Source organism: Spea bombifrons, chromosome 4 (genome assembly GCF_027358695.1).
Source record: "Spea bombifrons isolate aSpeBom1 chromosome 4, aSpeBom1.2.pri, whole genome shotgun sequence".
In the NCBI taxonomy this organism is placed as follows: Eukaryota; Metazoa; Chordata; class Amphibia; order Anura; family Pelobatidae; genus Spea; species Spea bombifrons.
In genome coordinates, this window is record NC_071090.1 from 21120233 (window position 1) to 21143615 (window position 23383).

Sequence of the window (23383 nt, forward strand, 5' to 3'; positions counted from 1 at the left end):
TTGTGCCAGGACCCAGATTGCATCCACAGGACAGATTGGGTGCATGGGACTTGCCATCTTTGTCCCCAAACAGCCTCCCTGTGCCATTGTTGCCCCCAAATGGTCTCCCTGTGCCACTGTCGCCCCAAACAGCCTCCCTGTGTGATCGTTGCCCCAAACAGCCTGACTATGCCATCTTTGCTCCCCACTTATACATCCATGCTATCACATACATACTCATTCATTCCCTCATTCACAGATACTCATGCATTCGTTCACAGATACTCATTCACACATAATCACTTATTTACACATTCATTCGCAAGTACTCATTCACTTGAATTTGATTTTGTGCTCCCACAACATAAAAATAGATTATGCTAGAAAGTCAACCCTACACCTGTAGTATATCAGTATTCAAATTCATGCCTTTGTGCTCTTATGAGTGTAGTTCAGTATTCACAGTGCAATTACAGTTTGCAATAGGTGGTTAAGTGAGTATATTGAATCTGTTGCTTGCACACTCTGTTTTATAGTACGATGTGCTTCAAGCAATAAACATAATATTCTTTTTTCAGATGACTATTTTCCATCCTCCATTTTCTTTCATCAGTTAGTTAAATCAGTCAGTGATAAATAATACCATTCTTACATGCAATACTGTTTTAGAGGAACAATCAGGACGAAAAGTTTTTCTCTTTTTTGTCTAAAAAAAACGATATGATAATATATGTAGAAGGTAGTTGCTATTGCTATTTTCGGAAAACAGGAAATTGTACATTGAAAGGGCAATGATACATATTCTCAAGAATTAATGAAGGAAATGCTGTATATCTTTTTTTGATGAATAATTTCATATTAAATATTCAATATGTATTGCATACATATGAAATTGAGCAATTTAAAAAAATTCTAAAACTTTGGGCAATCCCATGTTAAAATTGTGTTTCACAAAACATGCATTGAACAAGGTAGTTTACCACATCATGGTACTTAATCATTCAACAATTACAGGTTAATTCCTTGGTACAACAGCTGTTTCCACATGAAAGCACCTGTTGCACGCACTGGAATTCTTTCCGCAATCTACTAAGTAAATGTATGCAGTATGCAAATGAAATATGCAAATGAATCAACCACAAATTATTACATCTTTATAGACTATTCATTGCATTGCATAAATATACACACACAGCTGAACTTATACATATGTTCATATATGATAATGTGTGAGTGAACGTGTACTTTGAACCTTAATTTCATTCTCAGTTAATGAGCACTCACAGATTAAGCATTTGCCTTCCAATCTCTTCTGTGCCCCAGAAATTAACACTGTCATGAAATCTTAAAAAATGATTAATATTTGATCAGTTCTGTGAATTGGTGTATATAGGGTCATCCCTAAAGGTTCCCAGAAATAAAGGAAAGGAAGCAAAGAGAGGCCATGATCGAAAATGGTTTATTATGCATATTTTCTTGAATGGACGCTTATTTTTCTGGATATTGAATCCTTGCTTAAACTTGCATTTCTTGCAGCTTCCAACTTCCATGCATTGTCTCATCCCCCCCCCTCTTTCCTTTAAATTACACAGAAGCTCAAATCAAGGGAAACTTGCATTTATGCCCATTTTAAACATTGACTTAAAATAGTGAAGGTGAAGAAAGTCCGAGTTCAGTCTTTCCACAAATTTTTATTTTATTGCATTTAAGTCATTTAACTGAATCCCAGTGACTTGTTGCATGTCTTTTTGTTTGTGATCTGTAACATAACAGAATGTGAAAGTAGTGGTTCCTCTAACTGTCCTGGTGAATATATTTTGTACTTAGCTTGATTTGAGGGTCCCTTTGCCCTCTTTTTTCCATAATATCGAGAAGGAGGTTATAGCCCCAAAATGTTTGTGAATGTGGTTGATGCTATACTATAATAAAATGATACTGTGAGAGCACACAATCAATTGCGTGATACTAATTATCTTTTATGGATTTATGTGTGACAGCAGTTAAGCAGAGGGGTAAGGTATACACTGCATCCACTGCATACCTTCAATTTAATAATATATTTTTCTTAGCTTTTTGAGATTTAAAATGTATTCATTGCTGTTACTGTCAGAACTTGCTATATAAAAATATAATGAATTCAATAATAAAATCAATATGGTGACATAAAAATCCTCTTTGGTGGTACGTTTGCTGAATCCACAAAGCCTCAAAATCTTCTTTTATTGCATGTGTTTGAATTATATAGCTTAGGTATAGATGCTAAATTAACATTGCTAGTTCACCGAATGACCACCCCAAACATAAATTAATTTGACATGCCTTTTCACATGCTCAACTGTCTTAGTATAGGCACATGCCTTTGCTAAGCTAATGCATCAACATTAAATCTAACCCTAGCTATTTCTTATCAGGCAAATATAAATTTTATTTTTACCATAAAAGATAAAGTAATCAATTTTCAGGATGCATTTGAGGGTCAAACTTGTTTGGCTTAATTGAAAGTAACTTTTGGAGACCTTTTGTTTGCAATAATCACATCACAAAGAAGGACAGCTTAAATGTGTATTCCACCTTCAACAAGAGTTTAGTGGTTTCTCTACCACCCCTGATGCCCTCTATTTGGGTCTATAAATTAGTTTAGATTGGGCTGTCTTGTCATGCTAATGAGGATCGGGCCCCTGCTAGACCACAGGTGCAGGCCAGGCTGTGAGGGGTCACTTAACAATTACTTTAAAAATGACTCAGCAGCCAATTTATCAGTAAAGTAATTTTTAAGTGACCCCTCACAGCCTGGCCTGCACCAGTGGTCTAGCAGGGGCCCGATTCTCATTAGCATGACAAGACAGCCCAATCTAAACTAAATTAAAAATGACTCAGCAGCCAATTTATCAGTAAATGCTCCCATCACACAAATCAGCTTCAGCCACCCTGACCATCTCAGACACTCTCAAATGCACACTTAACCCCTTTAAAACCTTGATGACGTTCCATGTCATCATGAAAACACATACCTGAAAACCTATTATGACAGCATGGGACATCATGATTACATGCCCCCCAACAGTCCGATTTAGGCAGGACAGTCCCAATTTTGGGTCTCTGTCCCGCAGAGGTAGGGTAAGGCGAGAGCTGTTCTCACCTCAGGTGCAGCTGCAGGGGGGGCACACAGCTACCCGATCAGCAGCTGCAGCCTGCAAACTAGTTGGGAGAACACAATCTCCCTCTAGTCGACTCAACATTAGGGAGTGCGAGGTCTGTCACTTTACTGCTCCCTCATCACTATGCGCCATCCCTGCGCTCTGCAGCAATAGCCGGCGTGTAGTGATGAGGGTGCAGTAAAGCGAGGTCTGAAGTGACAGACCTCGCACTCCCACCACAGGATGCAGGATACAGGAAGGAGGCTGGAGGAAGAGGTAACAGATGGGGAGAAAGAGTGTAAGGGCAGTGTACTTGTATATGTGTGTCTAAGGCCAGTGTACGTGCATATGTGTGCGCATAAGGGCAGTGTATATATGTATGTGTGTGTGTGTGTGTGTGTGTGTGTGTGTGTGTGTGTGTGTGTGTGTGTGTGTGTGTGTAAGGGCAGTGTATATGTGTGTGTGTAAGGGCAGTGTACATGTATATATGTTTGTGTAATGGCAGTGTATGTGTATGTGTGTGTTTATGGACAGGTGTGTGTAAGGGCAGTGTTTGTGTATATGTGTGTTTATGAGCAGGTGTGTGTAAAGGCAGTGTGTAAGGGTCCTCAGAGGGAGGCTAACATTAGCCTTTTTTAATTTAAATAAATCTCTACTGTTGTGGACTACTCTTCCTATGATGCTCAGCCAGCATTATGGTGAATACCTAGCTGGCTGAGAATTATGGGAATTTTAGTTCACAGCTAGCATCTGCAACTTTACTTTTGCTGCACTTCCCATGATGCTCAGCCAGCATCATGGAAGTAATATGTCTGGCTGAGCCTCATGGGAATTCAATTCAATGTATTGGTTATTTTTAATGACTGTTGACAAAAACGAAGTGTGTTTTAAGTGACGATGCAAGCACGACAATTGCTTGGTGAGTTCCGCGAGATTTAAAACCTCTCTTTCAAATTTTGAAATGTTGGGAGGCATGTGTATGTTATTCTATAACATTACTATGAGTGTGCATGTGAGTATAGTGTGTGTGTATTAGTTCATGTTGTTGGCATGTAAGGTGTTAGTGTTTGTGAGCATATGATGTTAGCATTTGTGTGTCATTGCATGGTGTTAGAGTGTGTAAGTGTATGGTTTTAGTGTGTGTGTTAGTGTTTGGTGTTAACATGTGTGTGTGGATATCTGCATGTGTTATTATCATGAGTGAATGTGTCAGCATATGGCATAGTGTCAGGGGTAAGTCTAGGGTTAGTAAGGCCTGGGAGATAGAAAGAAGGAGACAGAATGTGTGTGTATGGTGTTAGAGTAAATCTGTGTGTTAGTATGTATGCTTGTTAGTTATGAGGGGGACATAAATACAGCACGAAGGGGCCACTAACCCTAAGCTTGCCCTTGCTCTCATCAAGTGTACATATGGGAAGATCATAAGGTGGGGTTATGAGTGGAACATGGGAGAGGCAATGGGTAGAACATAGGAGAGGCAATGGTTGGGTTGATGGGAGAGGCATGAGGGCCCAGGCTTTAAATCTGTACTGGGCCACAAGTTTTCTGAAGGTAGCCCTAGGTAGGTGAGTACTTTATGTGAAACACGTAAATAAACACTAACAAAAGGATTTTAAAAATATGGTGGGAGTTATGCTTTAAATTGCCCTCAAATGTGTGGGTTTTTTTTAAAAAGAACAAGATGTAGCAACTCAGGGTAGGTATGACAGACAAGAAAATGTGCTGTGTAAAGCATTTACTTTATCATTAAAAATTGGATTGTCATTTTGATCATACAAAACTTTAAGTTATAAAATGGAAATAGGGAAAAAAGAGATGAAATTAAAAATACACATGTCACAGGACAAAGCAGCACTAATTAATATACTGGGATAACCAACGGAAACCTTCCCCGTAGCCTTGTCTCTTCAATATACTGCACATGAATACTTCAAGGGGTCTGGAGTTGAGCTGTTTTAAAGGCACTTTCCCCTATAAAGAAAAAAAAAGTTTACAGTTTGATTTTACAAAGCACATGTATAGAAAAAATGGTCAGGACAGAACTAGGAATAAAAATCTGCTATAGCACATTAAGGCTAGCATCTGTTAAAATCACAGACATGTAGTTGCTCGCTGGACGTTGCATACTATAGATTCACATCAGCCCCCTTTACTACACGTCGAAGTATAATGAGTGGCCAAATCATCCATCAGATGGGTACGTGATAATGTGTAATTTCAGACAAATTAATGGACTTAACCCCTTAATGACAAAGCCCGTATGGGCTCAAAATGCATTATTTTCAATGGGTTTAGGGACCACCCATTGTCCTAAAGGGGTTAAACATGAGTGGTTACGTGTAAGATCGCACAGACAGTGAGGGATAAAAATAAGATTTTTTTCACAGGAAAAAAGCAAGGGCAGACATTTGTTTAATTCGCCCCCCCCTTCAATCCAAGCAGTGCTTCATTGTAAACCTCTAATGCCAAATTCAGTAGCTCTCTTCTGGCATTAGGCAGAAGGCCACAATACTTTTGCATACTTTGGCACTCACCAACCGTCCTCTTAACATTTTATGTGGGCAAACAGAGACATCTTTCTTTTGGAGGCTGTGAGTAACGCCTAATGGTTAAGTGTTTATATCCTGTTGAAAACTATTTAATGCAATGAGGCATTTAGAAAAACAATGTATTATTAATATGCAGGACGTTGTCTATGTAAACATTTCTGATGTTTCTTCTTTTGGTGACATTTAGGGCTGAAGAGCACCATGATATACTCATAGCCACCAAACAGGTACCAAAAATGGAACTTCAAAGAAGAAACATGGCTCGGGGAATTTGGGTCCCAGGAAAGGGACACTTGGGGAGTATGAACAATAAAGGATTCATAAAAGAATTCTCATTAAAAAAAAAAAAGATTTTATTAGACGAAAGGTTCTTCAAACTGTACTAAAACAACGATCAGGCATGATTGTTCTTTATCAACCACCTGAGTATCATACAGATATACTGTAGTAAATAGTAATCTTAACATTTTTGCTTGAAAAGGGATATGAGCAAATCATTACCGGTATTTCATTATGAACATTTAAATTGCTTATTTCTGTTTGCTATAAAATATGCATAAAACATGGGAAATGATTACATTGTTGCATGTTTAACATTTACTTTGTCACAATATCACCACCCAAACAATCCCTCCTTGCCCTTACAAACTGGGAACAGATGCTGTAAAAATGGGATGACCTGTCATCAAAAGTAAACTTGACATCAACAGAACTTAAATATCTATTAGTATCTTTTTAGAGATTTATAAGATTTCAGCCACCCTCAATCATACTGTGATAATTTTCAGTATTTCTCGTCTCCTGCATCAGACAGGGGTGGCCACATGCATGTTGAGAGCATCGTTTTACCCAGGAAATCTTTTATGACAAATAACTTTTAATAACATACAGGCAACTTTTTATGCTTTGCATATTAGTGTAAAAGACAGGTTTACTTTAATAGTAATATTTTAAGTGTGTTTAAAAATAAAAAAGGGAAGCCCTGTTGTGTGTCTGTAAAAGTGATGATTCTTATTTTTTTTTAAGTCTAAAAGAATCAAACATTTGTTTTTGTACCTTCCCTGTTGTTAGCCCATAGATTCCAAAGGTGTGCAGAAGCTTATCTTCGCTGATTGCTTCAGGTCTGTCAATCTTGTTACCTAGAAGCAGAATCGGAAGACTGGCGATGCTTTCATCAGTCAACAATGCCTGAAAATGTAACAATAAGAATGAATACATGTTTGCGAACATTTACAAAACATTCTAGAGACACTACATCAAAGCTATTGTCAATGAACCAGTGGAAATGACTTATTTTTATAATGATAGAAAGTACCAGTCTGCACGTATTTTAACATAATTCACCATTATTACTAACTACATCGCTTTTCTAATTCGTACAGGTCTGGCCATCAACCCCTTAAGGACAATGGGCGGTCCCTAAACCCATTGAAAACAATCCATTTTGAGCCCATACATGTACGGGCTTTGTCATTAAGGGGTTAAGAAAATATTATCAATATAGCTACGTGGCAGCACGATTCTATTTGTTTGTTTAATTCAAGGACATACTTAAGTACTAAATATTGGCTCAGCAAAGTACTCCATATACAAATAAAGGTACATACACATACTTACTATCTGAGTAGTTAAAAGTAGATAACTTTGGTAGTGTCTTGTCCACTATTGGCAGACCAGGCACAAAAAAAGGTTTCAAATAGGTTGACTTTACGGACATCTCTGAACTCTTTTATATATTTTGAGGGTTAGTTTTAAAGAGCATTTAATTGGTTTCTCCCCTGACCATTGATTGAATTGCTCTTTATAAACAGTCCCCAGTGTTACTATTAAATTGTCAACAGATGGTGCTATTTAACAGTAAACCATTGTGCTGCTGCTATGCAAGGCTAGTAGTCCAATTGATGACAGGAGACCCTTCAGAATATAAGTATCTTTGGATTTTCCTTATATTTAAAGGGATTCTGGTGTTATACAATAAAGATAATAGAAGGGAAAGGAGATCCTCGTACACAGTACACTTGTCATCTGTACATTGCTATAATCACAATCACTATTTAACATCAGAATATACTTTCTATCTATCATTTCCATTTGGAGTGGTGTATGAATGCACAATAATACATGATAAAGTCTTGACCCTAACTCATATTTAAATAAGGCAATAAATGTGTGTGAAAGCTCCACACATGAGACAGATAGCTGCGTAGGACAATTATAGAACAAGCAAACGTTAAAGAAACACTGTATCCACGAAATCCACTGCGGTCCCACATATGCAAAGTTTTCAACTGGAGAGCATTTTTGTGAGCAAAAAAATTAACTGCTCCTTACAGCCAGCATTGAGCATTCTATCACCAAAAAAAGGTTAAATGGAAAGTACACTATGTTAATGGGAAGTAAATAAGCTTCTCTTATGAAATATAAACAATCAGCTGAAGAAGTCCTCTTCCTCCAGGGATAAGCTTCTCTGTACATATTGTTCTTAACATCATACGTAACTGATTGGATCAGCTATTCAGCTGTATATTTATAAATGAACACTTTTACTGGTAATGGGATACTACTTCTGTTTTATAGACTCAGACCTTAATCGGTCCTTGGACTACTCTTAGATCTGAGTCTTAGCCTCTACGACTTCTGCTAGCAGACTGTTCCACTTATCTACCACCCTCTTAGGTTTTGATGATTATGTGTGGCACAGGCAGGCTTAAGGGGCAGAGGTGGCAAAGGCAGACTGCCTGTTTCAGGGGCAGCAGTGGCACAGACTGTTTCAGGTGCAGAGGCCTACCACGTCAATGCCTGGCTTAGTATACAGTGATGGGGTTTATGCTGTGCCAGATCTGTTCAGTAAATGTTATTCACTTAAACGTATTTAACGTGTTCATACGTTAATTATCTATTTTTTCAGATTCCTCGTTTTTTTCCAGTTGACATAGTTTACACATTTTTGAAATAAATATTGTTGCCAACATGTGGGTGTCTTTCCATTTTAAAGTGTGGGGGGTGTCTCAAACAAGATCCGGGCCGGGTGCATGCGCTCCTGGTTCCATCAACATGAAATAGGCAGAGCCAAGTGGTTCCACAGAGTGCTTTACATAGAAACACTTTACAAGGCACAATAAGCCTATAGGAACATAATTTATTTTAAAGGAAGAACATAATTTATGTTAAATCAAACTAGACATCCTTTAATCTCCTTTAAGCTATCTGGGTTGCAAGGAAAGATTCTGGCATCCATTATCTAATTCGGATGTCTGGTACGCTAACTTAAAACAAGGAATTGTGGTTATTTTTACTATGTAAATTTGCTGTAGGTTAATTTGCTGTCTGATGTTTAGAGATCTTGTTTTAGAATTGTCACATGCAAATAGATGCGATGGTCCACAAGGTTCACAAACTTTCTTTTCAGCCTTTATTTTTATGTCACTTATTTTCCTAACTGTGATATGATAAGCTCTCGATTGCCCAAACATTTTTATTGTTCAGGGATTATTGATCCTTTCAATGAAATCCAAGTGGCATTTAACTGAGAAAAGCTGCTTGTTCAATACTTAATACCTGTTAATACTTCCCACGGTGGAAGTGCCGGCACCGGAAGTTGAATACGCTTTATGCGTAGATGTCCCCCGCCGGACCCGCAAGACCCCGTGGAGTCTGCACCGGTAAGTCTGGCAGGGGGCATCTTGTAGACAGAATGGCAGCATATCTCAGGGGGGGGGGTGTTGAGTGGCAGCATATCTCAGGGGGGGCACATCTTGGGAGTAGAGTGGCAGCATATCTCGGGGGGGTAGAGTGGCAGCATATCTCGGGGGGGATAGAGTGGCAGCATATCTCGGGGGGGGCACATCTTGGGGCAGAGTGGCAGCATATCTTGGGGGGGCAGAAATTTTTTTCTTTAAAAAAGCACCTAACTTTTAGGGTGCGGCCTATATTCGAGCCAATACGATACTAAGTAAGGCACTATTTTAATTCAGGGACACTAAATGAAAACAAAATGTGACAACAAGAACCAATAAACATCAATGAGCCAATCAACATACAGTAAAGGGAGCATTATCTTAACACGGAAAATTAATTGTGCAAATCCTAAAAATAGGGAGTTTTCAGTAGTATACCCATAGGGTATGTTTTACATATGTATATATCCTTTTTAGTTTTCAAACCCATCATAGAACTGTAAAATGCAGAATAACCGAAAGATGTTTTTGAAGTATTACAATAAAAGTACCTTCATTATTTTCTATATGTAACAGCTGCCGTTTTGCTGCTGTATGATGTTTTTAAGGGTGAGACACCAGTTTGATATTTGTTATAAACAATCTTTAGCTCTAGCAGCTCATCCTCATAAAACATACCTTACATTTATCTTTTGTTTGGGTGAAACTATTACTGATCATAGTTACATCATGTCAAAAATATCAGCGTATACAAGGGTATCTTTTTATGCCGTGATGTCATCCACAATGAATTTAGAAGGTAAACTGAAAACAAACCACTTTAGTCACTAAATCTGGGTTACAATCAAGTTAAAATATTTACATTCACAGATGTGTGATCCTAGAATGGTTTACTTTTAGTTACACGACATTCACAAAGTATATCCAATTTTAGCAGTTCAGTGACTAGTCTCAAAATTTCCATCTATTTACTTACGTCAAGTTCGGATTTTGACTCATAAAGTCTCTCTTGGTCCGTACAGTCAATGAGAAACACTATACCATTAACAACAGGGTAGTAGTTTTTCCACACTCTACGAGCTGTAGTGAACACATAAAATAATTATCTTCATGAAATTAATGCCAACTAGGAAATATAGTATTTTCTCTAAATAGAAAGGTCTAGAAGTAGTGTTCTATAAGGCTAGGTTTCCACTTGGGTTTTTGTCCGGCGTTTTTTTCTTGATGAAAAACGCCAGGAAAACTGCCAAGAAAACTGCTGCTGCATTTACCTGCGTTTTGGCGTTTTTTCTGCAGTTTTTTCTGGCGTTTTAGCCTTTCTGTGGAAATTGCTTTTTTTGACCTTAGGCAGTTTTTCCAGCCTTTACAAGTTAGAAGTTTCACCCAGCTAAAAGGGATTAGGATAAATGGCAAGTATCTGCCCTCTCCTGATGTCATTTACTTGGTAGACCCTTTTGTCTATTTTCTGTGGTTTGTAAGGCATGCTTTATTCCGAATGTCTGCTCCTCTGGGAAGATTGGCCCCAAATGATGGTGCAAATTGTTTGCTGTTGCTTTTGGCACGCAGGATCCGGTCGCGTATGTTTGTTTGTAATGGCATGTTTGTTCCAAATGGTGTAAAATTCAATATGAACCAGTCCAGGACTTTGTTTTGTGTGAAACTGTTTGTTTTCCGCCTATTTCTCGTAGGACACACAGATACTGGGTCCATCCTCTGCATTGTAACTGTGGAAAACACGCCATAAAAAACGCCAAGGCAATAAACCCACATGGCTTTTTCATGGCGTTTTTTCTCTCCCATAGACTTCTATTGGAGGAAAAACGCCAAGATTTCTTGCAAAAAACGCCAGAGTGTGAACATGCTGCGATTTTGAAAAACTGCCACAGAGCCCAAAAAAGCAGAAAAACGCCAAAGAGGACTGAAAAAACGCCAAACAGAAAAACGCCAAGTGGAAATGGCATTTTGCGATTTCCTATTGAATTACAGCTAACATCTGGCTGCTGCGTTTTTCACAAAAAAAACGCCAGGTGGCGCTATTGGCGTTTTTATAGGCGTTTTTAGCAAAAAAAAAACCAAATGGAAATCTAGCCTCAGGCAGAGTTAAATGCTTTCACCTACCTTTTGTTCAATTACAACTCTATCTACTTTTAGCCAGAGGTTGAGAGGTATAATTAAACAATATACTTATGTGAACGCCACAAAATGGTTAGGTCAATATATCCAATGTCTGGGTTTTGCATGAAAAAAACTTCAATTGCGAAGGGATTTTACAAACTAGTGATCTTTTAAGGCTGTACGCTTTGGTTGAAATGCATTAATGTCAAATATGTTGAACAGCTTTCACTAAAATAATAATGGCATCCATAATATTTGGAATTTCATGTAGTTAAACATCACTCCTAAGTGTCCCCAAAATGTATGTTTCTCTTATCTACTTTAATCTCCCTTAATCTCCAGTTTATAACATTTGCTGTACTGGATATGAGAGTAACTATATAACCCAAATGAATTCATATATAAATTGATTTGTATAAACAGATTACTTTATCTAATATACTTAATAGCTAGAACATCTTAAAGTCTCCTAAAAAGTCCTGGTAAAGCCCGACACCCTTGTCATGCCTCCAGCCACATCTCCTAAAATTCATTCCATTTGGACACTAGAAATGTTGGGATGCATGGAATGTAACTTATTCTTCCATACAATATTCATGGTGTAACTGAGCAGTGTAATAAAACATACTTTAATTAGGTGGTTTGTTTCCCAATAGCTATACAAAAATGAGAGTGCTATTGTAGAGCTTCAGTGAAACATTTTTCAATAACATTTTTTTAATCAGAAAGCCAAAACCATTGACCCTGACATATTGTGTAGTATCTACGCCTTCACAAAAACACTGCGTTCCATGTGCCTGATTTTGAGATTCCAAATAAAATAAACTCCCCTTCTTGTTCCTACTTTACTTTGTTTTTTAAATATTAGAAGTGATAATGCATATTGCTTACATTGGGAATAGATACCGGTAGCTCTATTAATTTCAACATAAACCCACATGAGAATGTGATATTACCAAATAACTGCTTGTAAGATGGGAAAACAGCAGGAAAACTACCCTTTTTGGGTTATATAAAAAGAATGTAGAGAACAACAATAACTTCATATACAAATGATGTGTTCCAGGAATATGAGCATCATCTAATATGAGCATTTTACTAGGAATTCTGGATCAACAACATTATCAAAATATGCACTGGATAAATAGTTATATTATACATTATTGTACCATACATCTAATAGATGCCACAAAATCCTAACTTTTGGTACTTTAGTACACTAAATAAATTATGCATTGTTCTTTACAGATTACATAAACAATATAAATGAGAAATTACATGTTTATTCCTCCCCCTTAACGTTCTCCTTTCCTTTTGTAAATTGTGCTTGTATTCTTTGTATGAAACATCAGTTTCTAAGAGGTAAAGCATTCCTTTATTTTTTAAACCACAGAACTCCAAAAACAATTATACTTAGTGGCAAACTAAAATCGAAGTAGTTTCAACAGATATGTTTAAAAGTTTAGCTTAACTAAATGTAACATTTTCCCTTTATTGCCATGGGGTTTTGACGCTCACCTTGAGAATGACCACCTAGATCAAATGTAGTAAAAGTCATCCCGGCAATAGTTAATTCTTCTGAAGCTATATTGGTAAGAAATATATAACATGAAATTAAGTAGTCACAATTTGTCATTGTCCAGACATATATATATTTATTTTTTTGCAGGAGACATAAAAAAATGTATCTATATCAATAAAACTGTCTGACATAGAAAAGAAATAAAGGGAAAAGGGGTGCCGGAGAAGAGTTGGGAGGATTCTGGAATTGAGTAAAGAGGGAATGTTCAGGGAGATCCCAAAATAATAACAGTCTTGTTATATCTGCTACTTCATATATACATATATCAATGCATACTGAAACTCTCCCTCACACATACATATATATATATACACACACAGTATTACACAGAAGCGAGTACACCTCTCACATTTTTGTAAATATTTTATTATATCTTTTCATGTGACAACACTGAAGAAATGACACTCTGCTACAATGTAAAGTAGTGAGTGTACAGCCTGTATAACAGTGTAAATGTACTGTCCCCCCGAAATAAATCAAACACACAGCCATTAATGTCTATGTCAATGTATATAAACGCTACCTAAAGTAAATTTCAATCAGTGAGTTATAAAAATCATATGCACTCTGGACAGATATAAGAGGTCATACTTACTTGCATGCATTGTAGGGACATACTGCCCCATTCGACCACCTTTAAGCATTTGCAGCAATGTTGTCTTTCCAGCATTGTCCAATCCTAAAAATACTAATTTTCCTGTTTTATTGGATAAACCTAAAAGAAATAAAATAGGAGTCTGTTCCTAATCATGTCATGTGTTGTATTTGAGGAAGATAACAAGGCACTGACATGAATATTTACTACTAATAATAATAAAATCCTAAGGAGTTCATTCCAAGCTGTTAGTTAATTAACATTACCCAAGCGTCACCTATAACCCATCCTATTCACAAACCTCTTCCATTTCTCCCTAAATAAGCAATTATTCCCCAAATCAGCAATCATGCACTGCTCAAACTTCAGCCTCTAAAGAGTTAAATGAAACATACACATTATAATATATTTACATTCCAAAGTTTTGTGGACTGTTCTTGAAAAAAATGTAAAAAAAACATAATTTGGCACATTCTTTAGTGTAGCCTTACCTAAAAATCTAAGCACACTGCTGAGACCATCATAGATCCAACTAAATAAGAAAGACATTTCCAGGTCTTAGGAAACCTAAAATAAAAACAAAATCTAGTTGAAGGTGCTGTTTCACATAGACAAAATATTAAATTGGCTATCTAGCATGTTAGCAGATATGTAATTTTCCTCTTTACTCTAAAGGCTTATTTGCTTAAAAACCCTGGATCTTTTAAAAAAAAACCTTTTTCAATTTCTATGGCAACAACCTATCACAAAGCAATTAGCATGACACAGAACTTCCCAGGGTAGGCTTCCTGGCTTCATGAGCACGTGGAGCTAAATGTACAGGAGCATAGCTAGATGGCTAGTCCCGGACAGCCTTAAATTGTCTTAGGCTAGGTTTCCACTTGGGTTTTTGTCCGGCGTTTTTTTCTTGATGAAAAACGCCAGGAAAACTGCCAAGAAAACTGCCGCTGCATTTACCTGCGTTTTGGCGTTTTTTCTGCAGTTTTTTCTGGCGTTTTAGCCTTTCTGTGGAAATTGCTTTTTTTGACCTTAGGCAGTTTTTCCAGCCTTTACAAGTTAGAAGTTTCACCCAGCTAAAAGGGATTAGGATAAATGGCAAGTATGTGCCCTCTCCTGATGTCATTTACTTGGTAGACCCTTTTGTCTCTTTTCTGTGGTTTGTAAGGCATGCTTTATTTCGAATGTCTGCTCCTCTGGGAAGATTGGCCCCAAATGATGGTGCAAATTGTTTGCTGTTGCTTTTGGCACACAGGATCCGGTCGCGTATGTTTGTTTGTAATGGCATGTTTGTTCCAAATGGTGTAAAATTCAATATGAACCAGTCCAGGACTTTGTTTTGTGTGAAACTGTTTGTTTTCAGCCTATTTCTCGTAGGACACACAGATACTGGGTCCATCCTCTGCATTGTAACTGTGGAAAAAAAGCCATAAAAAACGCCAAGGCAATAAACCCACATGGCTTTTTCATGGCGTTTTTTCTCTCCCATAGACTTCTATTGGAGAAAAAAAGCCAAGATTTCTTGCAAAAAACGCCAGAGTGTCAACATGCTGCAGTTTTGAAAAACTGCCACAGAGCCCAAAAAAGCAGAAAAACGCCAAAGAGGACTGAAAAAACGCCAAACAGAAAAACGCCAAGTGGAAATGGCATTTTGCGATTTCCTATTGAATTACAGCTAACATCCGGCTGCAGCCGTTTTTCACAAAAAAACGCCAGGTGGCGCTATTGGCGTTTTTATAGGCGTTTTTAGCAAAAAAAACCCAAATGGAAACCAAGCCTAATAGTAGCATGGAGTGAACAAGCTCGCAGAAAGAGGGAAGCGCCCCAGAGACCTGGGAAAGCAGCACCTTTTCTTTCTCTTCACTTTAGAATGAAAGCATTTTCCCCATCGTTGCTAGGTCTTCTTCTCGGCCTATCTTCCAATTATATATAGATGGGAATAAGGTAGATGGATTCTTGAGAATGTGTAAGCTTGGGGAATCTTTATTCTTATCATGTCATTCAAACAGAAAAGCAATAAAAAGTACACACAGATCAGCCATAACATTATGACCACCTGCCTAATATTGTATAGGTCCCCCTTTTGCAGCCAAAACAACCCTGAACCGTCGAGGCACTAGACCTCTGAAGGTGTGCTGCAGTATCTGGCACCAAGACGTTAGCAGTAGATTCTTTAAGTCCTGTAAGTTGCAAGGTAGGACCTCCACGGATTGGGCTTGTTTGTACAGCACATCCCACAGATGCTCAATTGGATTTAGATTTGGGGAATTTGGAGGCCAAGAACACCTTGAACTTGTTGTGTTCCTCAAACCAATCATGAACCATTTTGCTTTGTGAGAGGGAACGTTATGCTGCTAAAAGAGGACAATGCCATTAAGGAATATTATGTCCATGAAAGGGTGTACATGGTCTGTAACAATGCTTAGGTAGGTGGTACATGTCAAAGTAACATCCACATGAATGTCAGGACCCAAGGTTTCCCAGCAGAACATTACTCAAAGCATCACACTGCCTCAGACAGTTTGTCGTCTTCTTGCCATCCACACGATGTAAAAGAAAACGTGATTCATCAGACCAGGCCACCTTCTTCCATTGCTCCGTGATTCAGTTCTTATGCCCATTGTAGGCGCTTACAACAATGTACAGGGGTCAGCGTGGGCAACCTGACTGGTCTGCAGCTATGCAACCCCATTCGTAGCAAACTGTGATGCACTGTGTGTTCTGACACCTTTCTATCAGCATTCTTTAGTTGTCATTATTTTGATTGTATCATATCATTTATAAAAAAAAAAGTATAAAATATGAAAAAAGGGACTTTTTCTGACTTTTAGTTGAAAAATATTTTACTCATCTATAAAAGCTAATGAAAAACACTGCAAAATAGATTTGTCCTGAGTTTAGAAATGCCCAAAGTTGTTATATATTTTTTGCACGTTATGGGGCAATAATTACAAGTAGCGTTTTGCTATTTCAAAACCATTTCTGGTACTTCTGCCCACATGTGCTACTTGGAACATCTTTGAAGCCGGCCAATGTGATTTATTCCATCAAACCATATATTTTTGAATACTAGACATCCCAGGGTATTTCAAATGCTAGTATTTTAACTCTTTCCATGCACAGATTTTACCACCAGCCTTTGCAGTAGTATTTTTTTGTGTGTATTTTTCCTACACACGGTATAGATTAGAAAAAAATGGTTATGAAACAGCAATATACCATATAACTTGCAAAAAAACATAAAAATTAGTATTTCTAAACACAGAACAAATATTAGAACCTATTTAGCAGATTTTTTAAAGATTTTCTTTAAATTTTTCACCATTTTTATATTTTTTATTAAAAAAAATAATATTATGATAATATGATCATAATACGGATGTCTAGAGAAAGCCCTGCTTGTCCAAAAAAACCCCAATATATAATTTGCGTGAGTACAATAAACGAGACAGAAGAAAATTACTAAACACAAACAATGCAGAAGTGTTGTCACGAATGGTACAAAAAAACAAGTCTGTCCTTAAAGGGTTAAAAAGGTTTATTTGTTAGTCTACTACCCTATGAAATGCACATGAAGTATGTTTTACAGAAATGGCAAAGGGTATTCACAGATCTGACCGTACACGTCAGCAGTTTCGGTTGTTGCTAAATGCTAGTCCCAAAATGCCTTTCGAAACACTTGTGACGCAGCAGGAAGGCTCAAAATACAAAGTAGAAGAATAAATCAATTCATGTGGCATGTGTCATAGAACATTTCTACTCTCAGATCTGAGTCACCGCTGAAACAAGTAATAGCACTAAATTGCTTCTAACAATACAATACGCAAGCAGGCATTATCCTGCCAAAGTCAAACACGAATCAGAGCTTTACAGTGGTTAAGAGTGTGAGCTATGACGTTGTGTCAATACTACCAAAACTTGTTTTGCCATTTGGATTTCTCATTAGCTAAAACAGTCACTTGTATAGAAGGGGCCAAACAGTTTAGGAATATTGGGAAGTCCATAACCATCTAAAAAGTTAATGTTTTTGTAAGCTTTTTTGTAACTATTATATTATCTTCAAAATAAGCGATGTCCCCTAAGCATGCTTGTGGTTTCTAAAATGTTCCCAATGTTGTGTTGTGATAGCAGCAATTGAAACTTGCCGGTGATTTGTACCAAATGAAATGGCAGTATTTTTAGAATGTGTTAATCTTTGTTGCTAACTCTAAAACTAATTCTGGCAGATTTTTATATTAATGTCTAGTAAGCCACTCTTAGCCTGACCGGAATTGTCTATTTTAATACTAGGCAGGTTGTCCTTTAAAATGTGTGGGTTTTTTAGCTTTGTTGTTTGCCTTTTATGAATCACAAGTTTAAAAAGAGATGAGAAACCAAGTTATCATTCCATTTTCTCTGAAATCGCTAATTCATATGACACTACTTAAATTAGACGCATTCCTAATCGTTTACATGCATGCTTCAGTCCTATTTTTATTTTACCTTTTATTATCTTGTTTTCAACCTGTGAAATACATGAATCAGCAGATTAAAGGCAAATATGAGGCTCCATAGTGATGTCACCTTGGGACAGAATCATCATACTTAAAATCTTTTCATTTTGGCTGCATAAATTTGTAGCACATGTTGATTGTTACATAATAGGTAATAATAAAATATATTTTAACCATCAACCATGAGCAGCAAACATTATAGATAAAACAAGCCAGTTACCTTAATTTCTTCCAATGCCCTCAATAAAAGAGAAACAAAACATAATATAGTATATGAAACATAATATTGGACATATATTGCCCCAATCCCCCTTTGTAACCAAACTCACAAGTGCAGCGCATAAAATACAGTGGCAATGTCATAATGCCAGAATTTACTCACAGAACGCGCCACGAGAAGATCTGGATTTCAATCGGGGTAGCAGGTAAGTCCAGTCAAGCAAGGATAACGGCAAGCAAAATACCTTTCCCTTCTGTCCTATTATACCTCCCAACAGCTTGTGTTTATCTCAAACCGCTCCATGTGTGTTTGTTTGCTCAGCCTGACCCCTCCTCTCGGTCTCTGTGTGTGACCTAACGCGTTTCACTTATAGCTTTCTCAATAGACGCCTGGCATTGATCCCCACTGACAGGCTTTTTAAAGTTACAACCATTAATTGTCCTTTGATTGTCTTATTAATAGTCAAACTTTTATGTTATACTGTTTTAAAGTTTTAAATCCTATAGATCAGGGGCATCCAACCTACGGCCCTCCAGCTGCTGCAGGACTACATCTCCCATAATTCTCTCTAGGCTAAGGGGCTGGCTGAGGAGTATGGGAGATGTAGTCCTGCAGCAGCTGGAGGGCCGCACGTTGGACGCCCCTGCTATAGATAAATGGAGTGACTTCCGAAAAGATTAATCTTTAGTATAGATAATAATTAAAAATACAAATAATATATAAAATGCATATATTATGAAAATTAAAAAGTGAAAAACTAGTAACTCCATTTATTCTTTCAATTAAATCATCTATCCGTAAATAAATAGCTTTATAGAATTCAAATTTAAAACATAAAAAGGGGAGAATTTAAAAAATTTAAAAATTTGCTATATTTATATACGGCTACCCCTGCGGGAGTTATCGGCCAATGCGAGCTGAGCACCAGCAGGATTGCAAGGGAGCCCAATACATAGCAATTATTTATAATAATAGTGCAGAGCTTAACATTTACGAATCATACACTGCAAACAAATTTAAATCTAATATTGCTGATTCTAATACCAGTACATAACACAAGCTCATAGCTTTTCAATGACCTAATGCTTCTTGGTATTTATGTGTACACTTGCCAATGACATATGCTGCTGATGACCACAATAACTATTAACTGGCCCGGCAAGGTGTCATATTACCATACCTGGGAACTTTTTAAATGAGCTGACCTTAAGACTTGAAATATTAGCCCTTTAATAATGGAAACCTCATTATTTAAAGATACACTTAATTTAGTCACCTAAATTCAATATTATCAACCATCAGGGGCTTAACTAGAAACCACACAACCCACAACCCTGGTGCAAAAATTGCCCTGCCTCCCCCCCGACTACACTAGCAACATGTCCAACAGTGCTACCTTTGCCCCCAAAACAGGTTATTAGTGCCATATTTGCCCTCTAACAGCTTGTCAGTGCCTCCAGGGCAGTAGGGTGGCCGATAATAATGTGAGGTTCAATGGTCAGAGTAGCGAAGGAAGCAGACTTTAGCGGATATACCCATTCAGGGTGTTACACCGGCGGTGGGATGCTTCCTAGCTTTCAGACCCTGAGCAGTACTTCAAGATGTTTCAACGGCAGTTAGTGAAGGATCGGAGCCAGACAATTATGGAAGACGTGAAGAAAAATTCCACAGCAGAGTGCAGAGAAGGTCAGCAATCTACGGAGCCAACCCATTCGATGCAGTAGTTTGGGTAACCTGGGGCGAGGTGTAGAAGCATATCACCAGGTATCAAAATATTCGGATGGCTGACACGCTGGGATTGGATACCTTTTGAATGGGAAGCTCCAATATGAGAATTTGAGTGGCAAGGAGGACCGGTTCCAGAAGAGATGTGCCGGGAATGGAATGCCCTGATTTGGCTAGAGATGTGGGATGATGTCTTTGAGAATTGGTACAGCTGCAGAGAGAAAGTCCTGCTCACCCCAGAACAGCACTTCGGGAACCAAGTAAAGTTGAGGCTCAGCTTCCTGGAAGAACAACCCACTGAAATGTCTGGTGTGAAGGTAGACCGAACTTGAGGATCGCTACCAAGCGTTATATTGGTTTGCGGATTTGCGGCAGTTGAGGATGGAAAAGCACCTTTCCCTGGAAGGTGAGGACTTCTGCTGCCCCGATTTATTATGGGAGGCATTTAAAGAGCAAAGTGACTTTGGCAGTGCCGAGGGTTATCCATTCTGGGACATCTGAGCAGAGCGACAGGAGATGTTGCAGCCATCAGAAGTACCGACACTGCAGCCTGACCTGATATGGCTGGTCTACCAAGAATGGTACCACAAGGTGGATTACCTATAACTATTCGAAATCAGTCCTGATGATCTTCACACCTAGAGCACAGGGATGCTGGGCAGTAGGCCCAGATCCCCAACCCCTTTCAGAGGGAACCTATCCACCTTGCCATTTTTCTAGCAGCAGGCCCCATACTGTGGATCTAATACACATAACATCTGAAGATGGTGTCCTGGACAGTGTGGATAGGACCAAGGTCTCCACATCTGGTAGCAGAGGGATGCTGGGCAGTCAGTGAGTTCCAGGGAGATAGTTAGCTGGCCCATCTCCCCGGCGGCAGTGTGAGTACCAGAGAGGGGATGCAGATGTTATCACTCCCCAGCAGCCAAGTGTGCACCAGGGAGAGGAGCTGGGCAGTCTCTCTTCCCCACAGCAGAGTGACTACCAGGGAAGGGAAGTGAGCAACCTCATTCCCCAGCTGCTGAGTGGGCCTCTGGGAGGTGTTGCAGCCAGCCCATTTCCCTAACAGCAGCAGGAGCACCAGGGAGGGGATGCAGACAGCATCACTCCTCAGGAGGAGCGGTAGTATCAGGGAGGGGGAGGCAGGCGGTATCACTCACCAGCGGCAGTGGCAGACAGCAAAGATGGAGGAGAGTTTTGGAGTTTGCCATCCGACTAACTCAGGTCCAGAACCGTTAAAGGTCTGGTACCTGGTTAGTCTACCTTCTGAGGGAAGAAATGTCACGGAAGCCTTTGTGCCCTGGACTCCTGGAGGGGCCTGAGGGTCACCCTCCTCCCTACAGACTATGGGCCCTGGCCTTGGAAGGGGTTCTGTTTTTGGGGGGTGAGTACAAGGGGTCCATTGGGACTAATTCTTCCCCCTGGTACTGCGTGCCATATTTCCCCAATTTCCAGAGACTCTGAGAACTGTGGAGCTCAGATTTTGGGGATAGCTGCATTTTGGAAGGGGGTTTTAAGTGTGGTGTGTTACTCCTCATCGGGACAGGATTTACAGGGCAGAGACCTATGACCAGTATATGCACCAAGATCTGATATCCAACCGGTTTCGGCCAGAAGTCAGGGAACTGCCTGTGTTTACCATCTTCCCCACAGACTACAATAGTGACCCCTACTGGGCTGAGGTGGGCCGAGTGCGAATATGGAGCTGTGTGGAAAGGAGAGGGCCAGACTGAGAACTGTGTGTGTTTTGCTGTTACTATTGTATGTAAATTACCCCTTGTACTGTTTTAAATACCAATGTGTTTCCCGTTAAACTGAGTTTATGATTTTACACTCAAGAATCTAGTCTGGGCTCATGTTTCCTGAGGGGAAGGCGGTAGCGTGGCTGATAATATGCAAGAGGTTCAGTGGTCGGAGTAGCAAAGAAAACCGACTTTAGCGGACATACCCATTCAGGGTACCAAAATCAGTTCCGTGATTAAACTAATGCAGAATTTAGGAGATTTATACAGATTAACATCTAACGACAAGGTAGATGTTGGGGTAAAATTCCACAATGGCTACCTTGCTCATTGTGTGTTATTTGTATAGCTCTGCTGTAGTGAGTTCAATTAAAACCATTCAACTCAATCATAATAAACTTACCATAACACTTGTGTAGCAATACAAACATTATTATTACATAATAATCACATAAGAATATAATAAATAGTTGTTTATAAACTTAAACTGGAGAGGGGGCTCAGAATAATGTTGGTAAATATTTAGATGCAAGCCCCATACTCTATATTATATAATATATTCTTAATAAATTAGGTATTTCATTTTAGACCACAACTCCCATCACACCCAGACATAATATTGAGAGTGATTGTACTTGTTGCCTACCTTGCAATATTTTGTGTACCGTAACCTATACGTGCAGTGTGTACTGGCACTCAAAGTGTTAAGTATTTGCTAAACAAGGTAGAACTTGGGAGAAAAGGGATTACATTTTTGGACTTTGGAATGCACTGGCCTCTTAAAGCTGACAGCATGTAGAAGACAGCTGGTTCCCATGTCAGAAATATTAAAAATCAGTAATACTTATGACAAAGCTCACGCTACACTAATCTCAAATTGATTGTCCAAACCAAACATAAACAAAAATCTTTTTTTGTGTTTCTTTCTTTAATAACAGTATATATATTTTTTTAAAGTTTAGAATTGTTACTACCTTCACATTTCCCTAGCATATTTGTGGGCTTAAGAGAGTGCATTACCCTAAACTCACAAGTATGCAGCCACATGATTTGATCACTTGTAACGATTTGCATGTAATCCCATATCTTCACAACAGATCACATACCCAACAGGGAGAAAACAACAGGTGCACAGGATAATGGGATTATTCATTTCTTTGGTCAGGTTGATCATATGGCACAGGCAAATCAGTTTATATATATATATATATGTTACCTTATAGGAAGAAGTTGGAAAAGTATCTGGCCAGATCCTCCAGTCACCAGTGTCTGTGATTTAGTTGATTACTCTACAGATCCCAGGAATCCAGCAGTCTCCTCCCTGTGGCTGCAACCTCTGCACCGCTACAGCTGATCACCTCTTTTGCTGTGACTCAGAGATAGCAAAAAAAAAAAAGCTCTGTTATAATTTACTGTTTATGTAACTCTACAACAAATGGAAAATATATACCTCTGTGGTTTGGTAGATTAAAGATTTTTGATTGATTTTTGGACAGATGATTAGAAAAGTAATGTTGGGGGTTTATTACCTGCAGAGATCTTATGGGTTGTCCCTAAGATCCTGCATTTTTT

The 23383-nt window shown here is 38.5% G+C and overlaps 1 protein-coding gene across 1 annotated transcript; it reads right to left on the reverse strand.

The window, feature by feature from the left end:
• Positions 1–4836: 4836 nt before the first annotated feature.
• Positions 4837–23151, reverse strand: SAR1B (secretion associated Ras related GTPase 1B). Its single transcript, XM_053462602.1, has 7 exons — positions 23028–23151; positions 14126–14201; positions 13635–13754; positions 12976–13041; positions 10319–10422; positions 6722–6853; positions 4837–5087 (listed from the first exon to the last, which is right to left on the reverse strand). Exons 2-7 carry the CDS (start codon positions 14181–14183, stop codon positions 4971–4973), a joined length of 597 nt encoding a protein of 198 aa, XP_053318577.1. The 5' UTR covers positions 14184–14201; positions 23028–23151; the 3' UTR covers positions 4837–4970.
• Positions 23152–23383: the final 232 nt, after the last annotated feature.

Excerpts from the sequence above, each read along its gene's own strand:
- SAR1B (XM_053462602.1), bottom strand. The coding sequence starts at position 14,183 with ATGTCTTTCTTATTTAGTTGGATCTATGATGGTCTCAGCAGTGTGCTT. Across the intron at positions 10,423-12,975 it reads TCTAGGTGGTCATTCTCAAG|CTCGTAGAGTGTGGAAAAAC; the intron begins GTGAGCGTCAAA and ends TGTTCACTACAG. Across the intron at positions 5,088-6,721 it reads ATGGGCTAACAACAGGGAAG|GGGAAAGTGCCTTTAAAACA; the intron begins GTACAAAAACAA and ends TTTTCTTTATAG.